We start from the raw sequence: 23,688 nt of genomic DNA, 5'->3' as shown, positions 1-23,688 counted from the left end.
GCCGGGTGTGCAAATACCGGGGCTCACTGCGCTCAGGGCTGGGGGCCTGGATCCTGGTCCAGCTGCACGAGGGGCTGGGTGTGCAAATACCGGGGCTGGGGCCTGCTGCACTCAGATCTCTCCATGTGGGGTTGCCCTGTCTTTGTTCAGACTCATTGCGCTATTCTTGGTGAAGCTGTGAGCTTGCATTCTGCCAAGCAGTTTTGACTGCCCACCTACCCCACCCCCGCTGCAGAGACATCTTTCCTGCCTCGTCCTCCCCCCAGGGATGGGCAGAGTGACAGCCCCGTGATGGCTTCACCCTTGGTAACATCCCAAGGGCAACAGAAATAAACCCAAGCTGTGAACTTGGTGCCTGGGGTCAGGGCTGCAAACAATCACTTCCTTCTCCCGGCACGCAGTCAGAGAAGGGTCCCGCCAGCACACAGACTGGGAACTGAGCCTTTGTGTCCACCTCTGCATAGACCTGGGCCACGGACTCATAGACTCATAGATATTAAGGTCAGAAGGGACCATTATGATCATCTAGTCTGACCTCCTGCACAATGCAGGCCACAGAATCTCACCCACCCACTTCTATAATAAACCTCTCACCTATGTCTGAGCTATTGAAGTCCTCAAATCATGGTTTAAAGACTTCAAGGTGCAGAAAATCCTCCAGCAAGTGACCCATGCCCCATGCTACAGAGGAAGGCGAAAAACCCCCAGGGCCTCTTCCAATCTGTCCTGGAGGAAAATTCCTTCCCAACCCCAAATATGGCGATCAGCTAAACCCTGAGCATGTGGACAAGATTCACCAGCCAGATACCCAGGAAAGAATTCTCTGTAGTAACTCAGATCCCATCCATCTAACATCCCATCACAGGCCATTGGGCCTATTTACCATGAATAGTTAAAGATCAATTAATTGCCAAAATCATGTCATCCCACCATACCATCTCCTCCATAAATTTATTGAGTTTATTCTTGAAGCCAGATAGGTCTTTTGCCCCCATGGCTTCCCTTGGAAGGCTGTTCCAAAACTTCACTCCTCTGATGGTTAGAAACCTTTGTCTAATTTCAAGTCTAAACTTCCTGATGGCCATTTGTTCTTGTGTCCACATTGGTACTGAGCTTAAATAATTCCTCTCCCTCTCTGGTATTTATCCCTCTGATATATTTATAGAGAGCAATCATATCTCCCCTCAACCTTCTTTTAGTTGGGCTAAACAAGCCAAGCTCCTTGAGTCTCCTTTCATAAGACAAGTTTTCCATTCCTCGGATCATCCTAGTAGCCCTTCTCTGTACAAATTAAGCCAGTTCCCCGACCCCTTTGGAGCATAGCCCTTCCCCCCTTCATCTGACTGGGACCCCACCACTGGCCATTGAGAATTTCTGCCGGGTCTCAGGTGCTGCCCCAAGCCAAGGATGACTAGAGCTGCCCAGCCCCCAGTGTCTGCATGGATAATCCCAGCGTGGGCAATGGACCCCGCTCTGGGCTGCAAACCCACTGGGCAGCCCAAGGAATCACCCCAGTGGAGCTGCTCACAGGCTGACTTTGCCAGAGATCCCCCAGGATAAGGTGTTGAAACCCAGGTGCTGCGCTCACCTGACACCAGCTGGGGCCTTCTCCTCCTCACCCGCTCCTGCAACTGTGGACCAAGGCACCGAACTTCCAGGGAGTTGTTGAGCCTCCATTTCTGTGCAGCAGCCACACGAGCTGTTGGCCAGGTCACCACTCACACTGCTCTGCTTTGGGGCTTTAGCATAGGGGCTAAAACTCTGGCTGAGCCAGCAAAAGCGCCTCCCAGCGAGCGTCACCGGCTGGCAAGACAGCTTCCCATACGGACAGAGCACACAGAGCCTGGCTGCACCAAGAGGGGAAGTCCTGCAGGGGCTCATGGACGTGGAGTTGCTGGTCCCCTTCCCTGCCCTTGTTGGGCTCCATGGAGTCCCACAGTAGTGATGTCTCCAAAAGAACCTTTGGGGTATGTCCTTGTATCACATCCCCAGGTCCTCAGCAGGGTTTGGATCCAGAGCCTTCAGCACCCCAGCACTTGAGCCAGAGAAGTAACTCAGATAGCTGGTAGCAGTAGTAGGCTGTTATCCTCTAGTGGATGAGCCACCAGCACCATAGCACCCAGCACTGGGCTTTCAGGTCACTTCCAAGGGCCCTCGTGACGCTGCAGTCTGGGACTGAGAAATGGGGTGCAGCAGCCCATTTGAAGGTTACAATCGTGTGCTGGAGTCTAGGATCCTCAGCTGGCAGGTCAGGGAAGGCGGCCTGGGTCCTCTGCAGCTTGTTGCTGTTCTTGGTGGCAGAACAGTGCTCCCTGCTGTCACGGGGTCCCCGGGCGATGTCTGGAACTGCTCCCTACGAAGCTGCAGAGAAGGACTCTGAGAAGGACTCTGTGTGCAATATCTCCCAGAATTCCCCAGGCCCAGGGGTGTGTTTGCCAGGGGCCACCCCTGCCCCAGAAGAGCCCTACAGGCAGGCTTTCATGCAGGAGAATGGAAGTGTGGGAGGGTTCAGAGGCAAGTGGATTTGTGAGGAGACTTGATGGTGGGATTGCATTCATGAGAGAGAGACGTACCCGCACCCTGGGGAATCCTTGCCCCATATGTCTGCAGCACAGCTGTGGAGTGGCTGGCCCTGATGGGTTAGAAAACCAGGCCAGCTCTCCTCCCATTGCAGGATGGGAAAACCACTGCAGAGGAGCCCATGTGGCGTGGACTGCAGTAGGGGCCAGGGTGGGCTGGGAGAGAGGCCACGGGAGCAGCCTGGGGAGGTACCCACAGGAATCCTGGGAGTGCCCTACTCTGGGGCTGGGGATCCAGGTGGGGGCACTTTGGGGACTGATGGGTCTAGTCCATAGCCACTGTGCTCATTGACTGTTCCATGGTGACACTGCTTGGCCTGTGCAGAGTGCACGGGGCTGTACCTTTGCGGCAATGCCCTAACCCTAACCCTAGGCCTGCTTCCCAGAGGTTGCAGGAGGCTCCGGGTGGACAGGGCTCCATAGGAGAGTGCCCCACAGCCTGCCATGGGCCAAGGGGCCTGAGACTTGCTTTCTGGTGAGTTTGGGGCAGGACCCACTTAGGGAGAAGCCCCTGGAGACAGCCCTGACTCATCCACTGGGAACTAAAGCCTAGGGCCAGGGCTTCCCACACATCAGTGCAAGTTGGGCTGGTGAGTCGCCAGCTGCTGTAGGTGAGGTAACATGTTGTATGGGCCACGGGTGCTGCAGGCTCAGGAGACCAAAGCGAGGACAGGGCAGTGTCTTGGAGTCCACAGGCTGGAGGCAGAGGTTCCCCTAAGGAGCTAAGAATTGGCCAAATCAAATCTCAGAGTGACCCCCCCGGCAGGGCTGGCTGAAGGTATCTGGAGCTCCAGCCCTGCTCCCCACCACAGCTACAGGAGAGCTCTGCGGGGGTGGCGGGGTACCTGCCCCTCTCGCAGGGCTCCCCCAGTTTGACAAGGCACTAGCAGCAGCTGACAGGCTGGGGGACGCTTTCCTTCCACGGCCCAGAAGTGGCACAACACTAGGCTGCTGCGGTGAGGAAGCCCTGGGCCCAGAGAGGGGGAGTCGCACAGCCCCAGCGGCAGCAGGATGCCCTGGGTCCTGGAGGGGGCCAATCTGGCAGCTGCTGGCGCCGATAGACCTCTTCTCCTGGTGAGCAGCCAGCTGCGCAGCTGGGTGTTTACGCTGCAGCACTGGATTGGTTGTAGGGCCAGGGGGGGTCATGGATTTGAGCTAAACCCTCCATGTCTTTGCACAGCTGCAGGGAGCTGGGCAGAGCAGCTCAGCTCAGGGAGGGGCCGTTACTAGGACCATGCAGTCGCTGTTTCTGAAGCTATGTGGAAGTTTCTCTTACGGCCCAGGACAGGGCTTCCGGCAGGTCCCCTACGCTGACCATCAGCGAGCTGAGCCAATCGCAGCTTGGGGGAGGGGCAGCTGGAGACTGGGCGAGGGTGGGTGTGAGTGTGCGCGAGTGGGTGTGGTGGGGCCGGTTGTGGCGGGAGCCCCAGTGGAGCCCTGCCTTGGTGCTTGGTGTAAGACGCCATTCAGAACCATTCCCCGGCTGCTCGCCTGCGTGGGTGGAGGAAACCTCTGGTCACCAGAAATTGTCCGGCTCCCGGGGGCCGACTGGCAGCTGCTGTTAGCACCTCCTGCCGGGGCTCAGTCAGCTGCTCTGGGGCTAGTGTGTGGTGGTGCGGTGGACCAGACAGCTCTGGCCTGAGCTGGAGCACGTGGGAGGCCAAGGGACAGACACACTGGGACTGCCCCACAGCCCCTCACCTCAGCCCCGCAGCCTGTGCCACTGGAGGTTATCGTGGCCCAGCCCACCCGTTTCCACAGAACGGCTTTGGCTTTTTCTGCCCAGGATTGTAGTGGTGGGGGAAACAGAATGACCCCACCAGTGTCACATGATAGTCTAGATGAGGGCAAACCCCCACAGGTTGGAGCTAGGATCCCGGGGAAGTGGGGGGGAAGGGCCCTCGTGATGCTGCAGGCTGGGACTGAGAAGTGGGGTGCAGCAGCCCATCTGAAGGTTACAATCGTGTGCTGGTGTCTAGGATCCTCAGCTGGCAGGTCAGGGAAGGCGGCCTGGGTCCTCTGCAGCTTGTTGCTGTTCTTGGTGGCAGAACAGTGCTCCCTGCTGTCATGGGGTCCCCGGGCGATGCTCTGGAACTGCTCCCTATTAAGCCAGGCAGGACTCTGGGGAAGTCTCCTTTCTGGGAGCAGCCCGTCTGCAGGACACACAGCTCCCCCGGCTCCCCCCTTCCTGGGTCTGACCTCGGAGCATTCAGCATCTTCTGCCCCTCCATGCGCTTCCCACAGCCAGTCCACCCAGGCGGGGTCCTGGGGAAGCCAGAGGATCCTGCCCCCCAACTCCGCAGTCAGACGTGACTCTCAACCAGCCAGTAAAACAGAAGGTTTATTAGACGACAGGAACATGCTCTAACACAGAGCTTGTAGGTGCAGAGAACAGGACCCCTCAGCTGGGTTCATTTTGGGGGGCAGTGAGCCACACAACCACGTCTGCACTTCACTCCATGTCCCCAGCCAGCCCCAAACTGAAACTATCTCCCACCCCCTCCTCCTCTGGGCTTTGTCCCTTTCCTGGGCCAGGAGGGCACCGGATTCCTTTGTTCTCCAACCCTTTAGCTCTCACCTTGCAGGGGGGAAGGGCCCAGGCCATCAGTTGCCAGGAAACAGAGCGTCGGCCATTTATGTACCCTGGCCCTTTGCTCTGCAACAATTACACCTCGTGCCTTATCTCACCACCTAGAGACTTAAGAAATGCATAGGGGAAACTGAGGCACTCCTACAGTATTCAGAGGAAACATTAAGAACAGTCCCACTTCATCACACCTGCTACCTACAGCAGGTGTGGGCAGGGCCTTGTGCTCTCTCCACACAGGTGACCCTGAGGAGGAGACTGGCTGCACCTGACCACACGGCAAACTTGAACCCCGCCAGGAAGCAGCCAGGCATGAGACAGACATGCCTTGGTTGGGGGCAGGAGTGGCAGGTCTGAACCCCAGGGTGGCCAGTGCACTTTATGGAGAGTTGCCTGGAGCAGCCCAGTGTCACCTGCAATGCTACCCATCATTGATCCAAGGGCTTCCTGCTTTCCAAGGGGGGCCTGGCACATGGGTAGCTGCAGCTAGGATGGTTTTCCCCCAGAGGCCTCACTTGAGTTATTCCAGCCTGACCTGCGTTTGTCATTGATCCGGCTAGTCCTGCCATGTGCATTATAACTCTGCTCCCTGATCTTTGTGCCACCTCACTGCCCTGAGTTTGGCCATTAACAGCCTACTGACCCCTGCCCAACTTGTTAACAAATAGGATGAGCAAGGCCAGGTTTAACACCCGACTGACTGCCTGCCAGATGGATGGTGTTGTTCGTTCCCCTGGATTTGAGCAGCTGGCTCAAGGTATCTGTCACACCAAGAGGACGTTATTTTGTACTGGAAACACAATGCTGGCTTGAACCCAACATCCTTCTCTGCCAGCTTCCAGACAGACCTGCATGAATGGCTTAACAAGCCATTTCAGCAAGTGAAACCAACAGCCCCTCTCCTTGTGCCCTGCCACTCACTGCACAGTGACTGCAGGGCCCTGCACACGGGACGGGACCTGCTGGCGCCAGAGGGAATGGCTGGGAAGGATCTAGCCCAACACACAGGTTAGCTGCATTGCATGGCTGCAGGAACATACCCGGATCAGCCTGACCTCGGAATGGAGACACAAAATTAACCTCATCCCTACCGCAGCGCAGGGACACACAGCCAAGGGCATGAGTGTTGGAGGAGGCCAAGAGAAGCCGTGTGTGTGCTAAAGAGCCTCCTGGGGAGGAAAAGCTTTTAAAAAACGTTCAGAGACCCGTGCTTCCGGCAAGGAAAATCTCACAAGCCCCAATGAGCTACACTCCCTGCCTGGAGAGCAGCCACTCGAGAGACCAGACAGAAGCCCATAGTCCTCCTTGGGGTGGGGAGCCCACTGGGTCCTCCCCACTCCATGCAGTGTGTCGGCGCAGAGCAGAGGACAGCACTGCTAATAACCCCCACCCCCCAGTGAGGAGGCAGTCTGGCCAGCAATACCAGTGACCACACACTTGTGTAATGTACCGGAGGGGGAGACTGGAGATGGTCCAAAGTCTGCGCTCTGGGCACGGACTTTCTCAGGCCCATCTCAGCAGAGGGCAACGGGGGGAAGGCATAGTGCATCTGACACATCCGACCAACCCCACCATTAGGTTACGGCCTGAACGCTGTTTAACATTTCGACATTGGTGGCCGCAGAGGCCAAGCAGGTTGGGCCCCATTATGCCTGGTGTGGTGTGTCCGTCCCTGCCCAGAAAGCGCCAGTCTAAGCAGCCTGTGGGTGGGTTGTTAATGATACAGAGATTTAGGGGGTGACTAGGAAGGCATCGGTCTGGCATGCAAGGAGCAGTTTGTTCACTTGTGGTTGTCAGGCAGCTGTTGGACGGGCCGCCAGAGGGCACCAATACCAAGGATTGCCAGGGAGCTGCAGCCAGGGAGTAGCAAACTGTGACTAGCAATGAAAACACAGAGCAGGGCGGGGTCACAGGAGCTGCTGCTGCCAAGAACTGGAGCATGAGTCATGGTTATGTGCAGTGGCAGCTTTTAAACCAGGTTTCAGCCTGGGCTGACTCCAGAATCCCAGGAAATAGAGGGGGATTTCAGGGGTCACCCGATGAAAATAACAGGCAGCAGGTTTAAAAGACACATAGGGAAGCACTGCTTCACAGGTCGCATAGTCAGCCGGTGGAGCACACTGCCAGGGGATGCTGTGAAGGCCAAAACTATAACTGGGCTAAAAAAAAGAATTAGATAAGTTCACCAATGTCTATTAGCCAAGATGGTCAAAGACACAACCCCATGCTCTGGGAGTCCCTAAACCTCTGACTGCCAGAATCTGGGACTGGACGACAGGGGATGGATCACTCAATAACTGCCCTGTTCTGTTCATCTCCTCTGAAGCATCTGGCACTGGCCACTGTCGGAAGACAGGACCCTGGGCTAGATGGACCCTTGATCTGACCCAGTATGGCTGTTTTTAAGTTTTTATAGTGAGAACTACAAAGGGAATGAAGGAAATGCATTTCTAAGGCCCAGAGATTCTAGTCTGTCCTGCTAAACATTACACTGTAGGCCCTGTCCTGCAAACACATAGGGACATGCTCCGCTTTCAACAGGTGAGTAACCTCATTGACTGCAAGCAGCACCTGGGGCTGAGTGTATTTGCAGGACCGGGTCCTTGGTTGGTGAGCTCTTTGTGGTGGCAACCAGGGCTGAAATGATCCAATGTAGGTACCTAAATAAAAGCAGCCTAGCTGTTGGACAAGCTGAGCACTTGCAGCCACTGGGAGCTGGGAGTGCCCAGCTCCTCTCAAAATCACTTTCCTTTAGGTGGCTAAAGCTGGACACAGGTAGCTTGCTTTGAAAATGTTGCTTGGCATCTCTGCTCTGTCCTAGCACACGGCTGAGCTCTGTCAGGGCTTAATAAACAGGCAGCAGGTTAAAAACAAGCTGAGAAATAACCCAGTGCTAATCTATTTAGCTGGGTGCTTTTAGTGGCTGTAGAGAATGAAGCTTGGGGTGCTTTGTTAGAAACTTACAGGGTTTTTGTTGTCTTTATTTTGCTGTGTGATTTCTTCAACAAAAGTATTACAGAAGGAAAGAGGAAAACTACGATTCTCCACCAATGCATTGGTTTTGTACAGAGCCCTGAGTGCCTTTTGGGGCGTTTACAAATATTTTTTTTTGCTTTATCATGGGGATAAGTTTTCAGAAATGCATGTGACAGATTCCCCGTAAAACAAGAGAAAAGTCAATTCCAGGCTCAAGCATAACAGAAAACAAAGCGGCAGCAGGATTGGCGTATGTGTCCTTTGAGTCTGAGCCCCGGTCTACATTGCCAGCTTACGTCAGCATACACCCCTCAGCAATGTAGTGATACTGACCTAAGCCCCAGTGTAAACAGCGGGATGTCAGGAGAGCTGCTACCACCTCCCGGGGAGCTGAAGTACCTATGCAACAGAAGAAGCTCTCCCATCAGTATAGGTAGTGTCTTCGCTATGTGCTATAGCGCTGTAAGTATAGAAGCAGTGCTGAGAACAGTAAGGCTGGAGAGGTCACAAGAGGAGGAGGAGATGGACTGTAAGAAGATCAGAGTGCTATGTTCTGACAACCAGGGTCAATCCTGGAGCTAGAATCCTCAAAGAGAATAAGAAGATGAGAGAAACAGTGGTGAGTAATTGTTGTGGGACTATGCAATCCACTGTCATATGCAGTGTTGTTGTATCCATGTCAGTCCCAGGATATTAGAGAGACAAGGTGGGTGAAGTAGTATGTTTTATTGGGCCAACTTCTGTTGGTGAGAGGGACAAGCTTTTAGAGCTCTTCTTCAGGTCTGGAAAAGGTACTCCCAAGGTCACAGCTAAATGCAAGGTGGAACAGATTGTTTAACACAAGTTGTTGGCACATATTGTAAGAAACCATTCAAGGTATAGTGGTGTACCTCATCCAGTGCACTAAATGCCCCAATAACTTATGTGGGTGCAAACAATCACTACATTCTTTAATGAACTCATACAGGAAAAAGATAAATGACAAGCACCCCATCACCTCACAAAGTGATCACTCCATGTCTGACCTCTCAGTCCTTGTCCTCTAAGGAAATCTGCACAACACCTTCAAAAGACAAGCCTGGGAGCTTAAACTGAGAACTTTTAGCTAGACGCTAAAACTCATGGACTAAACAGAGACACTGGATTTATGGCTTATTACAACAATCTGTAACCAAAGAACCCCCTCTTTTTGTCCTATGACTGCAGAGCAGTTAATGGGCCACTCTACCTTGAATGGTCCCTTACCTATGTGCTAACTAACTACTCATGCTAAACAACCTGTTCCACCTTGCATTTTGCTGTGACACTGGGAGTATGGTCCCCACATGTGAAGAAGAGCTCTAATAAGCTCAAAAGCTTACCTCTGTCACCAACAGACGCTGGTCCAATACAAGATACTACCTCCCTCACCTTGTCTCTCATGCAAACCGTGACAGAGGTATGGATGTTAGGAGAAGTAGTAACATGTATGACAGCGGCACTACCTGGTGAACAAAGGGTTAACCTCTGCTTGTACTGGAGAGGGATAATACATGGTCTTCTCCCAATGTCCATGGGAAGGTTGGGCTTCACCCCTAGACTTGTGGGCTATGGCAATCTCCCAAGTTAGGGACTCTTGAGGAAAAGCCCTCGAGGACCGCAGTACATGCCTTCTGCCAAGTCATCCGCCCCCCTGTGTACAGCAGAGCGAGGCAGAAGCCATGTGAATAGAACCAGTGAGGTGGTTTCCCCGGCTCCCGAGAGAGAGAAAGCCATCCACTTTGGTGAGGGGGAGCAGGACGCTTCTCCAGTCCTCTGCGGTTCAGCATGTTCCAGGTGATGCTCCTTTAAGAGAAGGGAGGCACCGCTGGGGCCTATAGAGTCCATGGCCCAGGGTGTAGTGACAGCAGTCCCCCTCTCCTCTCAGCAGAGAGACAGCGACCTGCCAGTAAGGAAATGGCTGACATGGCAGGACAGAACCATGCCATGGCCAGGAGTGAGGAGAACAAAGGAGAAACCCCCTGAGTTATGGAGCCTGTGAGAGGGGAGCATGAACAGAGATCCCCTGGCAGCAAAGAGGCTGAAGGCCTTGGCGCCAGATGGAAACCATACATAGAGAGCTGGCAATGAGGCCCAGGAGTGGTGGAGCAAGCTCCACAATTCCTCAGGCCCCACACCGAACTCCAGCCTGCTCTGCCACTAGCAGAAGCCAAGGGTCCAACGAGGCATAAGATCTAGGAAGGATGGAGACACATGAACTTCCAGGGTTTAAATCAGGACCACCAAACATCCGGCCTGCTGGCCAGATCCTGCCCATATTATGTGGCTCATAGGACTCATATGTGGCATGTTCACATTGTCTAAAATCTCATCTTTAAATTTACAAGAGAGGAAGTTTCTGGCAGCAGGGCCACATCCTAAATGTGAGCGGTGTAATCCATGAAGTGATGTCTGCCTGAGTGTGCAGAGAGCCTGCAACCTGACTCAGCACAAAAGCAAAGTCCACTGTCCCCTATTAATCTAATCGGGCTATCAGTTTTAAAGGCTAGTGATGACACTTCTGTATCAACATTAAGTATGTAATCACTGATGGTTTGAGTGGCAGAAGGGGATAGGAATTTGGAGTTGCTGTAGGGAAGGAAATGCAGAGAAAAGAACAGACACACACACTGCGAAGAGGGAGAAACAGAGAAGGGGAAGGGAAGGAAGAGAAACAAAGGGCAGAGACAGCCTTGGGCAAAGATTTTTCATTGAGTGAGGAGTGTGACAATAGGCACTGAAGATATAACTAGCTCCAGGTTTAATTGAAAGGCGATATTCTCCCCTTCATCTCTGTGCAGACCAGGCTCCTGCTGCCACTCCCCTGTGCCCTGAAGGGACAATATGCTCCTGAATTTGCCCCCGGCCCGTAAAGTATAGTGACACCGAGAATTCAGCCCTTTCCTCCAAGGGAGTTGGAGCACCCTGGTGTAAATGCTTTGAGGAGGGAGGCTGGACATACACCCCCAGTGCTGGAGAATATCCCAGCTGTCGGTGCAGAAGTACCGGCAGCCCTTGGGAACACAATCACACCTCCAAAGAGGGGGCACGCTGCTGCCAGAGTCATTGTACCAAGAGGCGAGCGAGCAGCACCTTGGCCATCCGCCGGGCGGGCTGAACCCCACCCTCCGCGCGTCCCTGGCTGGTGACCCCCTCCCCGGCCGGGACTCGTGCGCCAGCCCCACGGCCGCGGGCCCCCGCGCTCCCCGCCGCACGGCCGGGGCGAGACGGCTCCGGGAGCAGCAGGACCCGCAGGGCAAGGATCCAGGCAAGGATCGCGAGCGGCCGCCCGACCCCGGGCCAGCGCCCCCGGGCCCGGGCCCGGGCCTGGGCCTGGCAGCGCGCTGCGGAGCCCAGCGAGGGCCCGGGCCGGGCGCAGGCGGGGCAGGCCGGGCCCGAGCGCCCAGGCCGCGGCGGGTGTGTGGCGCGGCGCGGCGCGGTGCGGTGCGGCCCGGCCGGGCGCTCCCCGCGAGGGGGCGGGCGGGGCGGGGGCGAGGGGCCCGGCCGCAGCCTCCATTTTGTTGGCGCCGCTCGGCAGCCGCGTGCGGGCCGGGCCCCGGGTGAGGCGCAGACGAGGCCGCGGAGGAGGGGAGGGGCCGGGCCGGGCCGGGGGGAGCCGCCGCGGGGAGGCAGCAGCGAGGCCCGGCCGGGGGCCCCGGGCACGAGGCGCTGGAGGGGCCGCGCGGCGCTGATTGGCCGGCGCTGCACCCCGAGAGTCGGTGAGGGCAGGAGGGAGGGGCGGCCGCGCGCGCGCGCGCGCGCGCGGGGGGGATGGCGGCCGGCGGGCGGGCGGGCGCGCGCGCGCGCGCGCGGGGGAGGGGGGAGGCGGCGGAGCTGCGGGGCCGGGCCGGGCCTGCTCGTTCTGTGCCCGCGCGGGGGCCGGGCGCGGGAGGGGCAGGTAGGGCCGCCGGGGCGGAGGGGGCGCGCGGGGCGGCGCTGAGGGAGGGACGCAGGGCCGGGCGGGGCCGGGCCGGCGGGCGGGGGGTCGCGGGGCCGGCGGGGGGCCGCGGAGCGCGGCGGTCCGGCCGCCCGCCCGCCCGGCGGGGGGAGGGGCGCGGGCTGCCATCTTGGAGCGCAGGCCCGGCCTGACCATTGTGCTTGTGCTCGCTCCGCAGGTCGATGCCGCGGCGCGGGATGGAGCCGGCCTGCGACGGGAGCCGGAGGGGCGGCCTGGCCCCCTTCGCCGGCCCGCGGGCCCTGCCCGAGCGCGCGGGCAGCCCCGGGCCTGAGCCGCCCAATGGCTGCACGGGGCCGCTCCCCGCCAAGGCGGCCTGCGGCCAGGACCCGGCCTCCTGCTACATCCCGCTGCGCCGGCTGCAGGACCTCGCCTCCATGATCAGCGCCGAGTATCTCAACGGCGCCGCCGAGCCCGGCCCGCTCCCGCCCCGGCTCCCCGCCGCCCGCCGAGCCCCAGGCCCCGGGCAGCCCGCCGCCGCCGCCGCCGCCCGGCCTCGGGGCGCCGGGCGCTGCCCCTCGCGGGCCCGGACTGGCCGGCGCTGCCCGGCGCGCAGGGCGACGGGGCGGCCGCGGAGGGCGGCCCCGAGGCCGGGCTGCGGAGGAGCCTCGCCGGAGCCCCCTGCCGCGAGCCGCCGCCCGCGCCGGGGGCAGAGGGGGCCGGGCCCGGGCCCGGGCCCGGGCCGGGCGGCGGCTCGGCGGATCGCAGGCACCATGAGCCCATCTCGGCGGTTCTCTGCTCCCCCGCCGCGCCGGCCGAGACGCCGGGCCAGGCCTGCCGGGGACCCGGCCTGGGGACGCGGACCGAGCGGGTCGAGCTGCGCCCGGTGCCCGGGCCTCTGGGGCAGACACGTGGGAGAGCGGAGCAGCCCTTCAGCACCACAGACGGGGCCGCTAAGGAGGATCCCGGTCCGAGCCCCAGCAGCCTGCCAAGCGCCACGGACACCCCTGAGCCCGCCGCGGGGAGACAGTTTGTAAGCAGCCTTCGGCCCCGATCCACCGCGCTAGGGGAGAGCGGAGCCTCCGTGTCGGCCGGGCCGGGCCGGGCCGGGGCGGGGCGGGGCGGGGCGGGCGTGGGGAGGTGGCGCTAGCCGGGTCTCAGGTGCGTGTCAACATGCTGCTTCCCTCTCTTTACTTCTCTTCGCCCCACGAAGTGGCGGGATCGAGGTCGGGGCCTGTACAGGTAACACAAAGCTGCTGCCATTTTGCGTGGCACAGAGTCCTGGAGGTTGGCAAAGGAGAAGCCCGTGGCTCACCTTAGAAACTGGAGGATGTTTCTCCTTTTTGTCCTAGCTGACATCTCTGAGCTGCCTGTATCATCAGCAGAGTTTTTAACTAAGGCCTCGCTGCAGAATATTTGTTGTTCGGGATGTGTGAGCCAGGAAGAGCCCACTTGGCCTCTGAGGGCTTAGGCTTAGTTTGCAGGTCCTGACAGTTAGCAAAAAGATTGTTTTACTTGTAAACTGAGTGGATTTCATCTGGCAGTCCTTGAGATCATAGATACTGGAACCTGCTGGTGCCATTTTTTAGTCTCTCTTCAGTGTGGGACAGTTCTTAAAACATTCAAGTTTTTTGAGATGTTAAACTAGTATAAAAGCAGGATTGATATAGTTGCTGGCCTCTGGGGTTGTTTCTCCCTATATGATATTTTAAAGATTGGAAATGCTATTTGCAGTGACAAACTTTATTTTCAGACACAGTTTTTTTGACATTGCCAGTAGAGTTATCTCCTTAAAACTTTAGAAGCTGGCGATGGAAAAGAGCGATTGGACCAGCTAGTCCACCCCTTACAAGTGCAAAATTGTTCCCTAGAGTACATTTTCTAGTGCTTTGTCCAGTCTAGTTTTAAATAACCCAAGCCATTGGATTTTCCTACTTCATGGCTTAATAGAGCTCACTGCCAGGAAGTCTCTCTAGCTATTCAGGCTACATTTTTCCTTTCTAATTTCATAGACTCCAAGGCCAGAAGTGACCATTGTGATCATTTAGTCTGACATTCTGTATAACGCAGGCCAGACAACTTCCCCCAAAATAATTCCTAGAGCAGATCTTTCAGAAAAAGATCCCATTACTTGTGGTTAAATCTCCTTGATTTAGCACCTTGTCAATTTTCAGAGCTCCCTAGAAGCAAAACGGCTTTAAACCTTCCTTTTAAGTTCCATAAGTAGTTGGATGTGTGTAACTTCGTTGTTGTATTTTACATGTGCCACCTATAATTTGTAGGTCACTTTCCTTCATTTCTAAGTGTGTGTTTTACAAATAGTTGCTGCAGCACTGAAATATATTATTCAAACTGCACATGCCACTCTTTTAATTTTTTTTAAGAGCATTTGGCTAAAACTTCCCCTGGCTTTAAGCATGTCTTGTGTCTGAGTTTTAAGTATTTTCTGACACTTGTGCTGGGGAGATTACTTAATACAACATCCACCCCCTGAAGAGTTTTTTATTTAATTACAGATACTATAGTGTGACATGCTATGCATGTACACAGTACTCTTGAAAATTGATTCATGTTTAGGTCTGTGTTCTTTGCTGTAGGAAGTGGAGCTATAAATTCAGAAACCTTCAAAGGGTTCTCCTAAGATGTGTTCAAAGGTGGGGGAGCAGGCTTTGGAAAAGTCTCTGTGTCCATAGAAAAGGATGATCTTGGAATATCGGGAATGTCAGTTGAAACTATTTATGCTGCTGTTTTAGGCCCAAACCTTGCAATGAGCTCTGGGTGAAGAGAGCTTTCAGGGAAGGTAGTGCATGGGACCACTATCCTTCTAGGTCTTTGGGGAGATTCTGTTGCTGCTTTGTCTCTTTCTATTTACTGCAACTTTCTTTGTTTTGAAAAGCAAAGGAATTACTTACAGCAGATGTGTTCAGTGATGCAGCAATGGGAGGGCTCTCACTTTGTAAACAGAAGCTGTGTAGAGGAGTTTTCACAACAGCACTTGGCCCTGAAGCACTCAAGTTGTAGATCGGTGATTTCATAGGCGCTGCAGAATTTGGAAAGGCACAGAAATCATATCAATTTATTTTTGTATTGGATTTGTAATATTTTTTATGTGCAAACAGGAGGCTCAAAGGCTTGGCTTTCTAATAAAAATAAATCCTGTTTGCTGTATTCTGGCTGAATCCTTAAGATAATTCAGTGGAGCTAAAGAGTAGTTTGTGTTTGGAAAAAATATTTTTTAAAAAAAAAGCACCTTTTAACCAACAGATCATCTTCCTCTGTGCACTGTGGAGGTCTTACCTGCTTTCTTTATTGGTGAAAGTAAATTTTTGTGAGTTTACATTTGCTAGTCCTACAGCTCTGGGAGAGGAAGCTAGATTTTAGTCTGCTTCGCATTCCAAACAGAATAGTTAACTGCAGTCCAACTGCAGACTCTTTATTACTACAGATTGTAGTAGATAGAAATAACCAAGCTTGATTCTCAGATCCCAAGCTGAGTTGGTGGTGCTAGCATTTAACTCCTTACTCCACCTATTTACATGTAATTTGAGCCAATTTTCTTTGGAGTTGCTGAAAGACTTAAAAATCAGGAGCTCGCATTGCTATTTTTAGAGTTGCTTTTCAGAGATAGACTACTCCTTTCAACCCTGCCCCCAAGGACAGAGTTCCACCTTTTATACAAGAACTCGCAGGGAGCTTTTGTTCATGATGCTAACCGCTTTGAGCATGCCCACAGCTTCTCAGACTTCCTGTTTTGTTAAGAATAAAGCCTGTTTGAAAATAGGGCCTCTTGTTTGTGCCTGTGTTCAGCTGTTTTTTAAATGAAGCATTGGGCACTCACTTTCAAAGGGATGACAAAAAGAAAAGAAGTACTTGTGGCACCTTAGAGACTAACAAATTTATTAGAGCATAAGCTTTCGTGAGCTACAGCTCACTTCATCGGATGCATTTCTCACGAAAGCTTATGCTCTAATAAATTTGTTAGTCTCTAAGGTGCCACAAGTACTCCTTTTCTTTTTGCGAATACAGACTAACACGGCTGCTACTCTGAAAAGGGATGACAGTTTCCAAGATGACAGTAGCTCCCCCAATGGAATTGATGGGAAAATAGGTGGATTTTTTGGTTGGCGACAAAAAGTCACATTTAAAAATAGGCACTTCGGTGCATGCTAAATTCCTTTATGTATATAGGTGAGATTAGAAAGCATGTAGCATTTTGCCTGATGATGTGTTAATAGTTCTCTGATCTCTTTGCACACTGTACATGTCACATGGGTGAGAGGTTGCTTTGTTAAAGTTAAGGTATATGCAGAGATGTGCACCTTTCTTCATTTCTTTTAAATGTTAAGTGAATGTCAGTATGGGGTAGACAAGTTCTCTGTTTATCCGTAGGAGTTACTGCAGGTGCTGTAAAGGTACCAAAGTGTAGTAACACCATCTCCGAACTGTTGGCACAGTAAAAGCAGCTCAACGTGGTGGTTGCTGCTGTGTTTTCCCTGCCACTTATGTTACTTATACTGGACTACAGCTTATTGTTTAACTTTAAAGTGAGTAGCCATGTCTAGTTCTTCCACTGAGTTTTTGTCATTTTAATATGTGACTAATTTCAGAAATTCTAAATACTGTTGTTGTTCTGGTCTTTGCAAGTTGAGAAAATCTGGTGAAAGTACGGTGGGAATTATATAGACAGTACTGCCCTGATCCTGCAATGCGTTGTGCATGGATGCATCCCTGCAAACCTCTGAGCCTCATTGACTTCCGCAGGGCTCTGTGTAGATGCAGGACCAGTAACTTCATTCTCATAAAAAAAAAAAACCCTTCATTTAAATTTTGGTTTGATTTATATACCTTTTGTTATATTATTTTCCCTTCACTTTGATGTTTTGTTAAAGTTAATTATAGTCTCTAAGGTGCCACAAGTACTCCTTTTCTTTTTACTAACTGAAGGTTATTCAGTGATTATACTCCACTTGAGACATCTAGGGTGCATATGCAGTGCTAGTGGAACACTGCAGGGGAGGTTTGTGTTGCCAGAAAACAGCTATGTTGTGTGAAACATGGACAAGCAATGGCAGTTTTCATCTGCTTGTAACATGGCCAAATTTGAAAGGATTTTCACGAGGCCAGCAAAAAGCACCTCTGACCTCCAGAACTAATCCCTGCTAAACTTAAAAATCCCGCTGCAAACCATGGAAGGGTGAGAACTCCTTCTGAAAAAAATAACAATTGTTTTCATAATAAAAAGTGTTAGGCAACCTAAATATAGGAGTTGCTGCTGCTGTATAATGAATGGCTTCTGTTCTGTGATTTTTCCCCTCCCTCTTTTTTAATTCCTTTTATCTTGTTAAGTATATTGCTGTTGGAGAGCTTGCTAGAAGAATCTTCTAGTATAAATCCCTCATTATAGAATGAACAATTAAGATTACATGTTGATTTAAATTTTAAATGATTATGGTAGCACACAATCCCTTAGATGCAAGTGTTTGTGTGTATTCAGAGTATAAGTTCCCTTTGTCAGCCCTGGTTTTCCCCAGTGCAGTAATCAGATCGGTTTGGCTTTCCATATTGAAAACGGGCAACATGCTCCGTATGCATATACCCTCTGAAAATTAGAGGCTGTCCACCGGCCACTATCCTTGTTCTGTTTCTTTCAAAGGCGTCTTCTTAACACTGAAATTTGTCTGGATTGGAAGATCTGGTTCTTTTTTGGAAATGGCTGTGTGATTGGATCTTATGCTTACCGTGAAGTAGAATGCCATGGAAGTTGCCAGTGTACCACACTTGTGAAGTGACTATACTGTACCTTTTAAAAAAGCATTATTGTTTTAAATGCTGTTTAAATTTCATGCATCAATCTTCAAATGTGATGATTGTAGAGAAGGAAGGGTGGTCCAGTCGTTAGAATGTTAGCCTGAGCCTTGGGAGAGCCAGGTTCAGTTCCTGCCCCTCCACAAACATCCTGTGTGACCCTAGGTATGTCACTTAGCATCTCTGTCTCTCCGTTCCCATCTGTACAATGGGGATAATCACAGTGCTTTACCTTATAAGGATAGACACCTTGTAAGGGCTTTTGTGAGGATAAATACATAGATCCTATATGTGGGGCAGATAAGTACGATAGAGGCTGCTGTAATGGTACAATTTTATTTTCGGTTTCTGCGGGCTTTTGAATAGTTATTCAGGAAATAGAGATTTCCATTGCAATGGATTGGCTCTTGGCAGTATTGCACTCTTTAGCAGTAATCTTCTTTATTCCAGTTTCACCTCTACTTGTTTCCACCTGATAACTTGTGGTGCTCAGGAAATTAGGTGTCAGTTACAGGTTTTCCTTTGCATTGTGGCCGTAAACAATGTGTTATCACTTGCTATGTATATTTATACTACACATAATGCACCTCAAAAAGTGTATGATTAGTGATCTTCTGGTCACGCAGGGTCATGCAACTGTTTGCAGCTGAACAGATGCTACAGCTGTGAATAGCAAAACCTCAGGTGTTGTCTTGCAAATTGCTAGAAATGGGTCACAAAAGCCATTGACATTAAATTCTTCAGAGTCCTGAAAGTGTTGTGTGTGTCTGCCTCAGAACTTTATTTTGAAGTCAAACTTTGTCAAAACCTTCACATGAATTTCTGTTTACTATATTTCCTCTTACTTCAATATTTGTTTGAGTAACAGAAACTTTGTTTAAACAAAATACTACTTTGTCTATTCTTCCTACCTGTATCTCATTCTTAACCATGTGTTTGGACTTAGCTTCTTTTAGTACTGTGTTTATTATATAGCTATTTGATTTTTCTTCTAGAAAATCTCTTCCAAAACTGTGCCTATTACAAATTTATATAACTGAACATGACTCTAGTTCTGTTCTTATTAACTCATATAAATTTTAGCCAAGGGTTGAGATTAATGTTTCAGTTTGATCATGGAACAACAATCTTAAAGACGGAGTGCAAAAAACAAATTTTTTTGATCCTAAAAACTCACATGAATTTGCTAATTTCTTGCTACAGTGTAACAGCTGCCTTTGAAACCCTTTGTGGACTATTTCCAGAGATAGGTTAGAACTTGTGATTTTCTTTTAAGACAGTTAATTGTATGAGCAGGAGTTCTGTGATCTCTTGTTTTTCTTACTTCCGCTGTATAAACTGGACATTCTTTAAAGTACCAGTAAAGCAAATGCAATCAGAAATACACACAGATCTGTAGGGTCAAAGGAGAGATGTAGCCTTTTGGTTTGTTTTATACCTAATGAGTTCTGAATTTTAACAAATGAACTGAGGCACAAGAAGAACCCAAGTGGCATTTTCTTGAAGTAACTGTAAGTAGTTTATAGTGTTTCTTAAAGGGACACCATCAACTTGGAAATCGGACTTCTGTATTGTTATAAATCAGCGGTTCTCCACCAGGGGTCTGTGAACCAGTCTCTGGTTCCACGGGCTCTTCTGCTGAAGCCCCAAGTCCCTGCACCCCTGTGGGGTTGAAGCCCGGAGCTCTTGAGCCTTGGTACCCCCACAGGGCTGAAACCTTGGGCCCCAGTGCCCCCCATGGGGCTGAAGCCCGGAGCCATGGGGCTGAAACTCGGAGCCCTGAGTCCCCTACCCCTTGAGCCACAAGCCCCGGCACCCTGCGGGGCAGAAGCCCTGAGCCCTGCAGAGCCGCCCGCCCCGCGGCCCTGGAGTTTTTATAGTGTGTTGAGGAAGACTCAGAAAGAAAAAGGTTGAGAACCTGTGTTCTAAATAACATCGAAGATTACTATCACTGAAAGATTAGAAGAAAAAAATCTTGTTACTTGATGCGTTTGATAGCACTTTGTATACAATAAGTTTTATTGTTTCTCTTGTATAGTCCTTCAGTAAATTCTTTTTGTTCTTTGTGCTGGTCATGAACACAGGAATGAAAGGGGCAGATTTTAAAAAATATGATTGTAAAACCACAAAAAGGGCAGAAGGGCTCAGAGACGGTGTGCAACCTGGAAGTATTTTAAACTCACTTAAAAAAAAAAAAAAAGATTGAAAATGGATGGTATCACTTTAATACTGGAAAGGTGATTTGTGTTTGGTCCTGTCTGTACTCATTCATCTGTCCTGTCCTGTACAGTCTTGGCTAGGGGAGATGCGGGTTAAGTCGTTTGACAGTGGGGAGGTAGCACTACTATCATTAAGGTTATGTCAGGATTCCCATTTTAATAAAAAGTATGTCTTGAGTTAGAGGATCAATTGCAAATACTTGTAGTTTCTGAACTGCTAGAATTTCCTATAGTAGTTTGTAATGAATAAAATGTTAATTGTGACTTTTAAAAAGTGCCACGTAACTAAAATGTTTCTAGTGTTCGACATTTTCTTTGGATCCCTTTGAAGATGTACTAGAGCAGCCAGTTATGCAATTAAATGTGTGATTCTTTGCTAGGAGCATAGTGCAAGAATATTTGATAAATTACATGCTTTGATTAATTATTTAAAGTTTAAAAAGTTACTTCTTTGAATGTTGACACTGATACAATATAAGGCTCACGTTTGACGTTATTATTAGTATTGATGACTCCAGGTAGAGGACAGCATAGGAGTTACTCAGCACAAGGACAGAGAGCTTAGGAGGACACAATGTCTCAGAGATATTGCTCCCTGCCAGGCAGCAGGATTTCAGGAGATGGCAGCTGTAATCCACGCTAGCCCAGTGGGACTGTTTGTCCTCTTGTAGAGGCTGGACCACAGATAATGGTTTGAATTGGGTCCTGACACTATCCTGATCCCTTAGCTCAGTGGTTCTCAGACTTTTGTCCTGGTGACCCCTTTCACACAGCAAGCCTCTGAGTGCAACCCTCTCCCATATCAATTAAAAATACTTTTTAATATATTTAACACCATTATAAATGCTGGAGGCAGAGCGGGGCTTGCGCTGGAGAATGACAGCTCGTGACTGCCCCATATAATAACCTCACGACCCCCTGCGGGGTCCTGACGCCCTGTTGGGTCACTTACTGGAGAGTGAACCCTGTATTTGTGGTTTTGAACTGGTGCTGTTTTAAGCTAAAGGACCGGAGCACTAGGTCAAAGGCAGGAGCAGACTCGGAAACCTCCGTATGTGGTGTAGCCCCTACAGAGAGAGAGCAAGAGAGCCCCATGCTGTGTTCGAATGGGATGCAGAATGCTTCACGGAAAGGAGGAGGTTTGGGGCATTTTGAAATAACCATTGCCACCTGCGGTCAGTATATTAAACATCAACGATCATGTATTAGTCAGTGTCAGCTCTGTGGTTGTCACTCCTGGCTCTGGCTGTCAGGCAACAGGGAAGTGAAGGGCTCAGTCACGCCTGTGGTAGCCCCTCTGTGTCCTCCCACAAGATGACACTTCCACCAAACACCAATTCTGACCCCTTTCATTTGACTCCTGCTTCCTTTTGCAGACTGGCAAGCCTCGCGGTGCTGGTGACCTGGATGTTAGCAGAAGTATTGCGTTCGGGCTTGGGGGGGTCAGGAGGTGTCAGTCAGGACTTCCACAAGGTACGGTCATGTTGTTTCCACACAGCTGGCAAGGCCAAAAGGAAAGTGTGTTGTAGTGTTTCAGGGGTTTGACATGCTGAAAGTTGATGTCATGATGGCAGGTTGGAAGGGGGAGAACTCTGCTTCATGCTGACTGAGAGTGGGAGTCGGGGTGTGTATGGAGTAGACAGCGAGTTGGATGAAGCTGGGATACAAATTGTGTTTGGTATGCACTGGAGACGGAAGTGAATGCCTCTTGGAGCATGTCCTCCACAATGCTGTAGGCACTGGAAAGGTGGCAAGGAATGTTGGAGCCTTTTCCCTTGTCATTTTGCATCCTTTCCGGGTTTGGGTATGTGGAATATGTCTTGACGTGATCTCTGCTGTCGCAAAACAAAATTGTGCGGTTTTGTTTTTTGTTAATTCGTAATAGTATAATAACCCTTTCCGGTGGCTTTAAAAGAGCATGATGCTGGACACTTACGAGCTCCATTTGAGATTGGGCATTGACGTTATTTTGATGGGACTTCAGTAATGTAACTTAATGTAATGTAAAAGTCAACAACTTTCCTGTACTTGGTAGTAATGGCTGTAATTAACATAGCAAAGTAGCTTCCATTAGTAACTTTCTCATAGGCTCATAATTTTCCAAAATACTGATTTGAGGGCTTAAATTTTCCATTTTTGTTCTGTCTGATTTTTGCATGTGTAAGTTTTGGGTTGTGTGAGAAGGGGGAAGTAGCACTTTAAAATGTTACCAGAAACTTAGTAGCCAGAGTTTGATACAAGAGTCTGGAATGGGGAACTCCTGCTCATTCTGTCCTTGGGCAGTGTTCTGGTGAAAAATCTAGCTATCCTCGAACCGCTGCAAGATTGAGGTTGTAGGATATCTAGCAGAGTGCTGTCCTTGGGCCCTTCATGGAGCTTCCATCATTTAAATTCGATGCTCTGCTCCACTCTGGCTGTTAGAAGGAAGAAGAAAAGGAGGACTTGTGGCACCTTAGAGACTAACAAATTTATTAGAGCATAAGCTTTCGTGAGCTACAGCTCACTTCATCGGATGCATTTGGTGGAAAATACAGAGGGGAGATTGATATACACACACAGAGAACATGAAACAATGGGTTTTATCATACACACTGTAAGGAGAAAAGGAGTACTTGGGGAACCTTAGAGATTAACAAATTTATTAGAGCATAAGCTTTTGATTTAATTTTTTTTTATTTTTTTCATTTTTGATTTTTTGATGCATTTGGTGCATCCGATGAAGTGAGCTGTAGCTCACGAAAGCTTATGCTCTAATAAATTTGTTAGTCTCTAAGGTGCCACAAGTACTCCTTTTCTTTTTGCGAATACAGACTAACATGGCTGCTACTCTGAAAACTGTAAGGAGAGTGATCACTTAAGATAAGCCATCACCAGCAGCAGGGGGGGGAAAGGAGGAAAACCTTTCATGGTGACAAGCAAGGTAGGCTATTTCCAGCAGTTAACAAGAATATCTGAGGATCAGTGGGGAGTGGGGTGGGGGGGGAGAAATAACATGGGGAAATAGTTTTACTTTGTGTAATGACTCATCCATTCCCAGTCTCTATTCAAGCCTAAGTTAATTGTATCCAGTTTGGAAATTAATTCCAATTCAGCAGTCTCTCGTTGGAGTCTGTTTTTGAAGCTTTTTTGTTGAAGGATAGCCACTTTTAGGTCTGTGATCGAGTGACCATAGAGATTGAAGTGTTCTCCGACTGGTTTTTGAATGTTATAATTCTTGACGTCTGATTTGTGTCCATTTATTCTTTTACGTAGAGACTGTCCAGTTTGACCAATGTACATGGCAGAGGGGCATTGCTGGCACATGATGGCATATATCACATTGGTAGATGTGCAGGTGAATGAGCCTCTGATAGTGTGGCTGATGTGATTAGGCCCTATGATGGTGTCCCCTGAATAGATATGTGGACAGAGTTGGCAACGGGCTTTGTTGCAAGGTTAGGTTCCTGGGTTAGTGGTTCTGTTGTGTGGTGTGTGGTTGCTGGTGAGTATTTGCTTCAGGTTGAGGGGCTGTCTGTAAGCAAGGACTGGTCTGTCTCCCAAGATCTGTGAGAGTGATGGGTCGTCCTTCAGGATAGGTTGTAGATCCTTGATGATGCGTTGGAGAGGTTT

At 50.7% G+C, this 23,688-nt stretch overlaps 1 protein-coding gene across 1 annotated transcript in view; it reads left to right on the top strand.

Moving 5' to 3' along the window:
• Nucleotides 1-11,653: 11,653 nt before the first annotated feature.
• The window catches only part of NSD1 (nuclear receptor binding SET domain protein 1), a 137,515-nt gene continuing 125,480 nt past the window's right edge, over nt 11,654-23,688 (top strand). The window contains exons 1-3 of the mRNA XM_043490689.1: nt 11,654-11,720; nt 12,276-12,639; nt 12,672-13,088. Of these exons, the coding sequence (XP_043346624.1) occupies nt 12,280-12,639; nt 12,672-13,088 (777 nt within the window). The 5' untranslated portion in view covers nt 11,654-11,720; nt 12,276-12,279. The remainder of the gene's footprint in view (nt 11,721-12,275; nt 12,640-12,671; nt 13,089-23,688) is intronic.

Source organism: Dermochelys coriacea, chromosome 8, assembly GCF_009764565.3.
Source record: "Dermochelys coriacea isolate rDerCor1 chromosome 8, rDerCor1.pri.v4, whole genome shotgun sequence".
Lineage (NCBI taxonomy): Eukaryota > Metazoa > Chordata > Testudines > Dermochelyidae > Dermochelys > Dermochelys coriacea.
The sequence above is the reverse complement of the archived record's forward strand: the minus strand, read 5'-3'. Positions and strand labels throughout refer to the sequence as shown.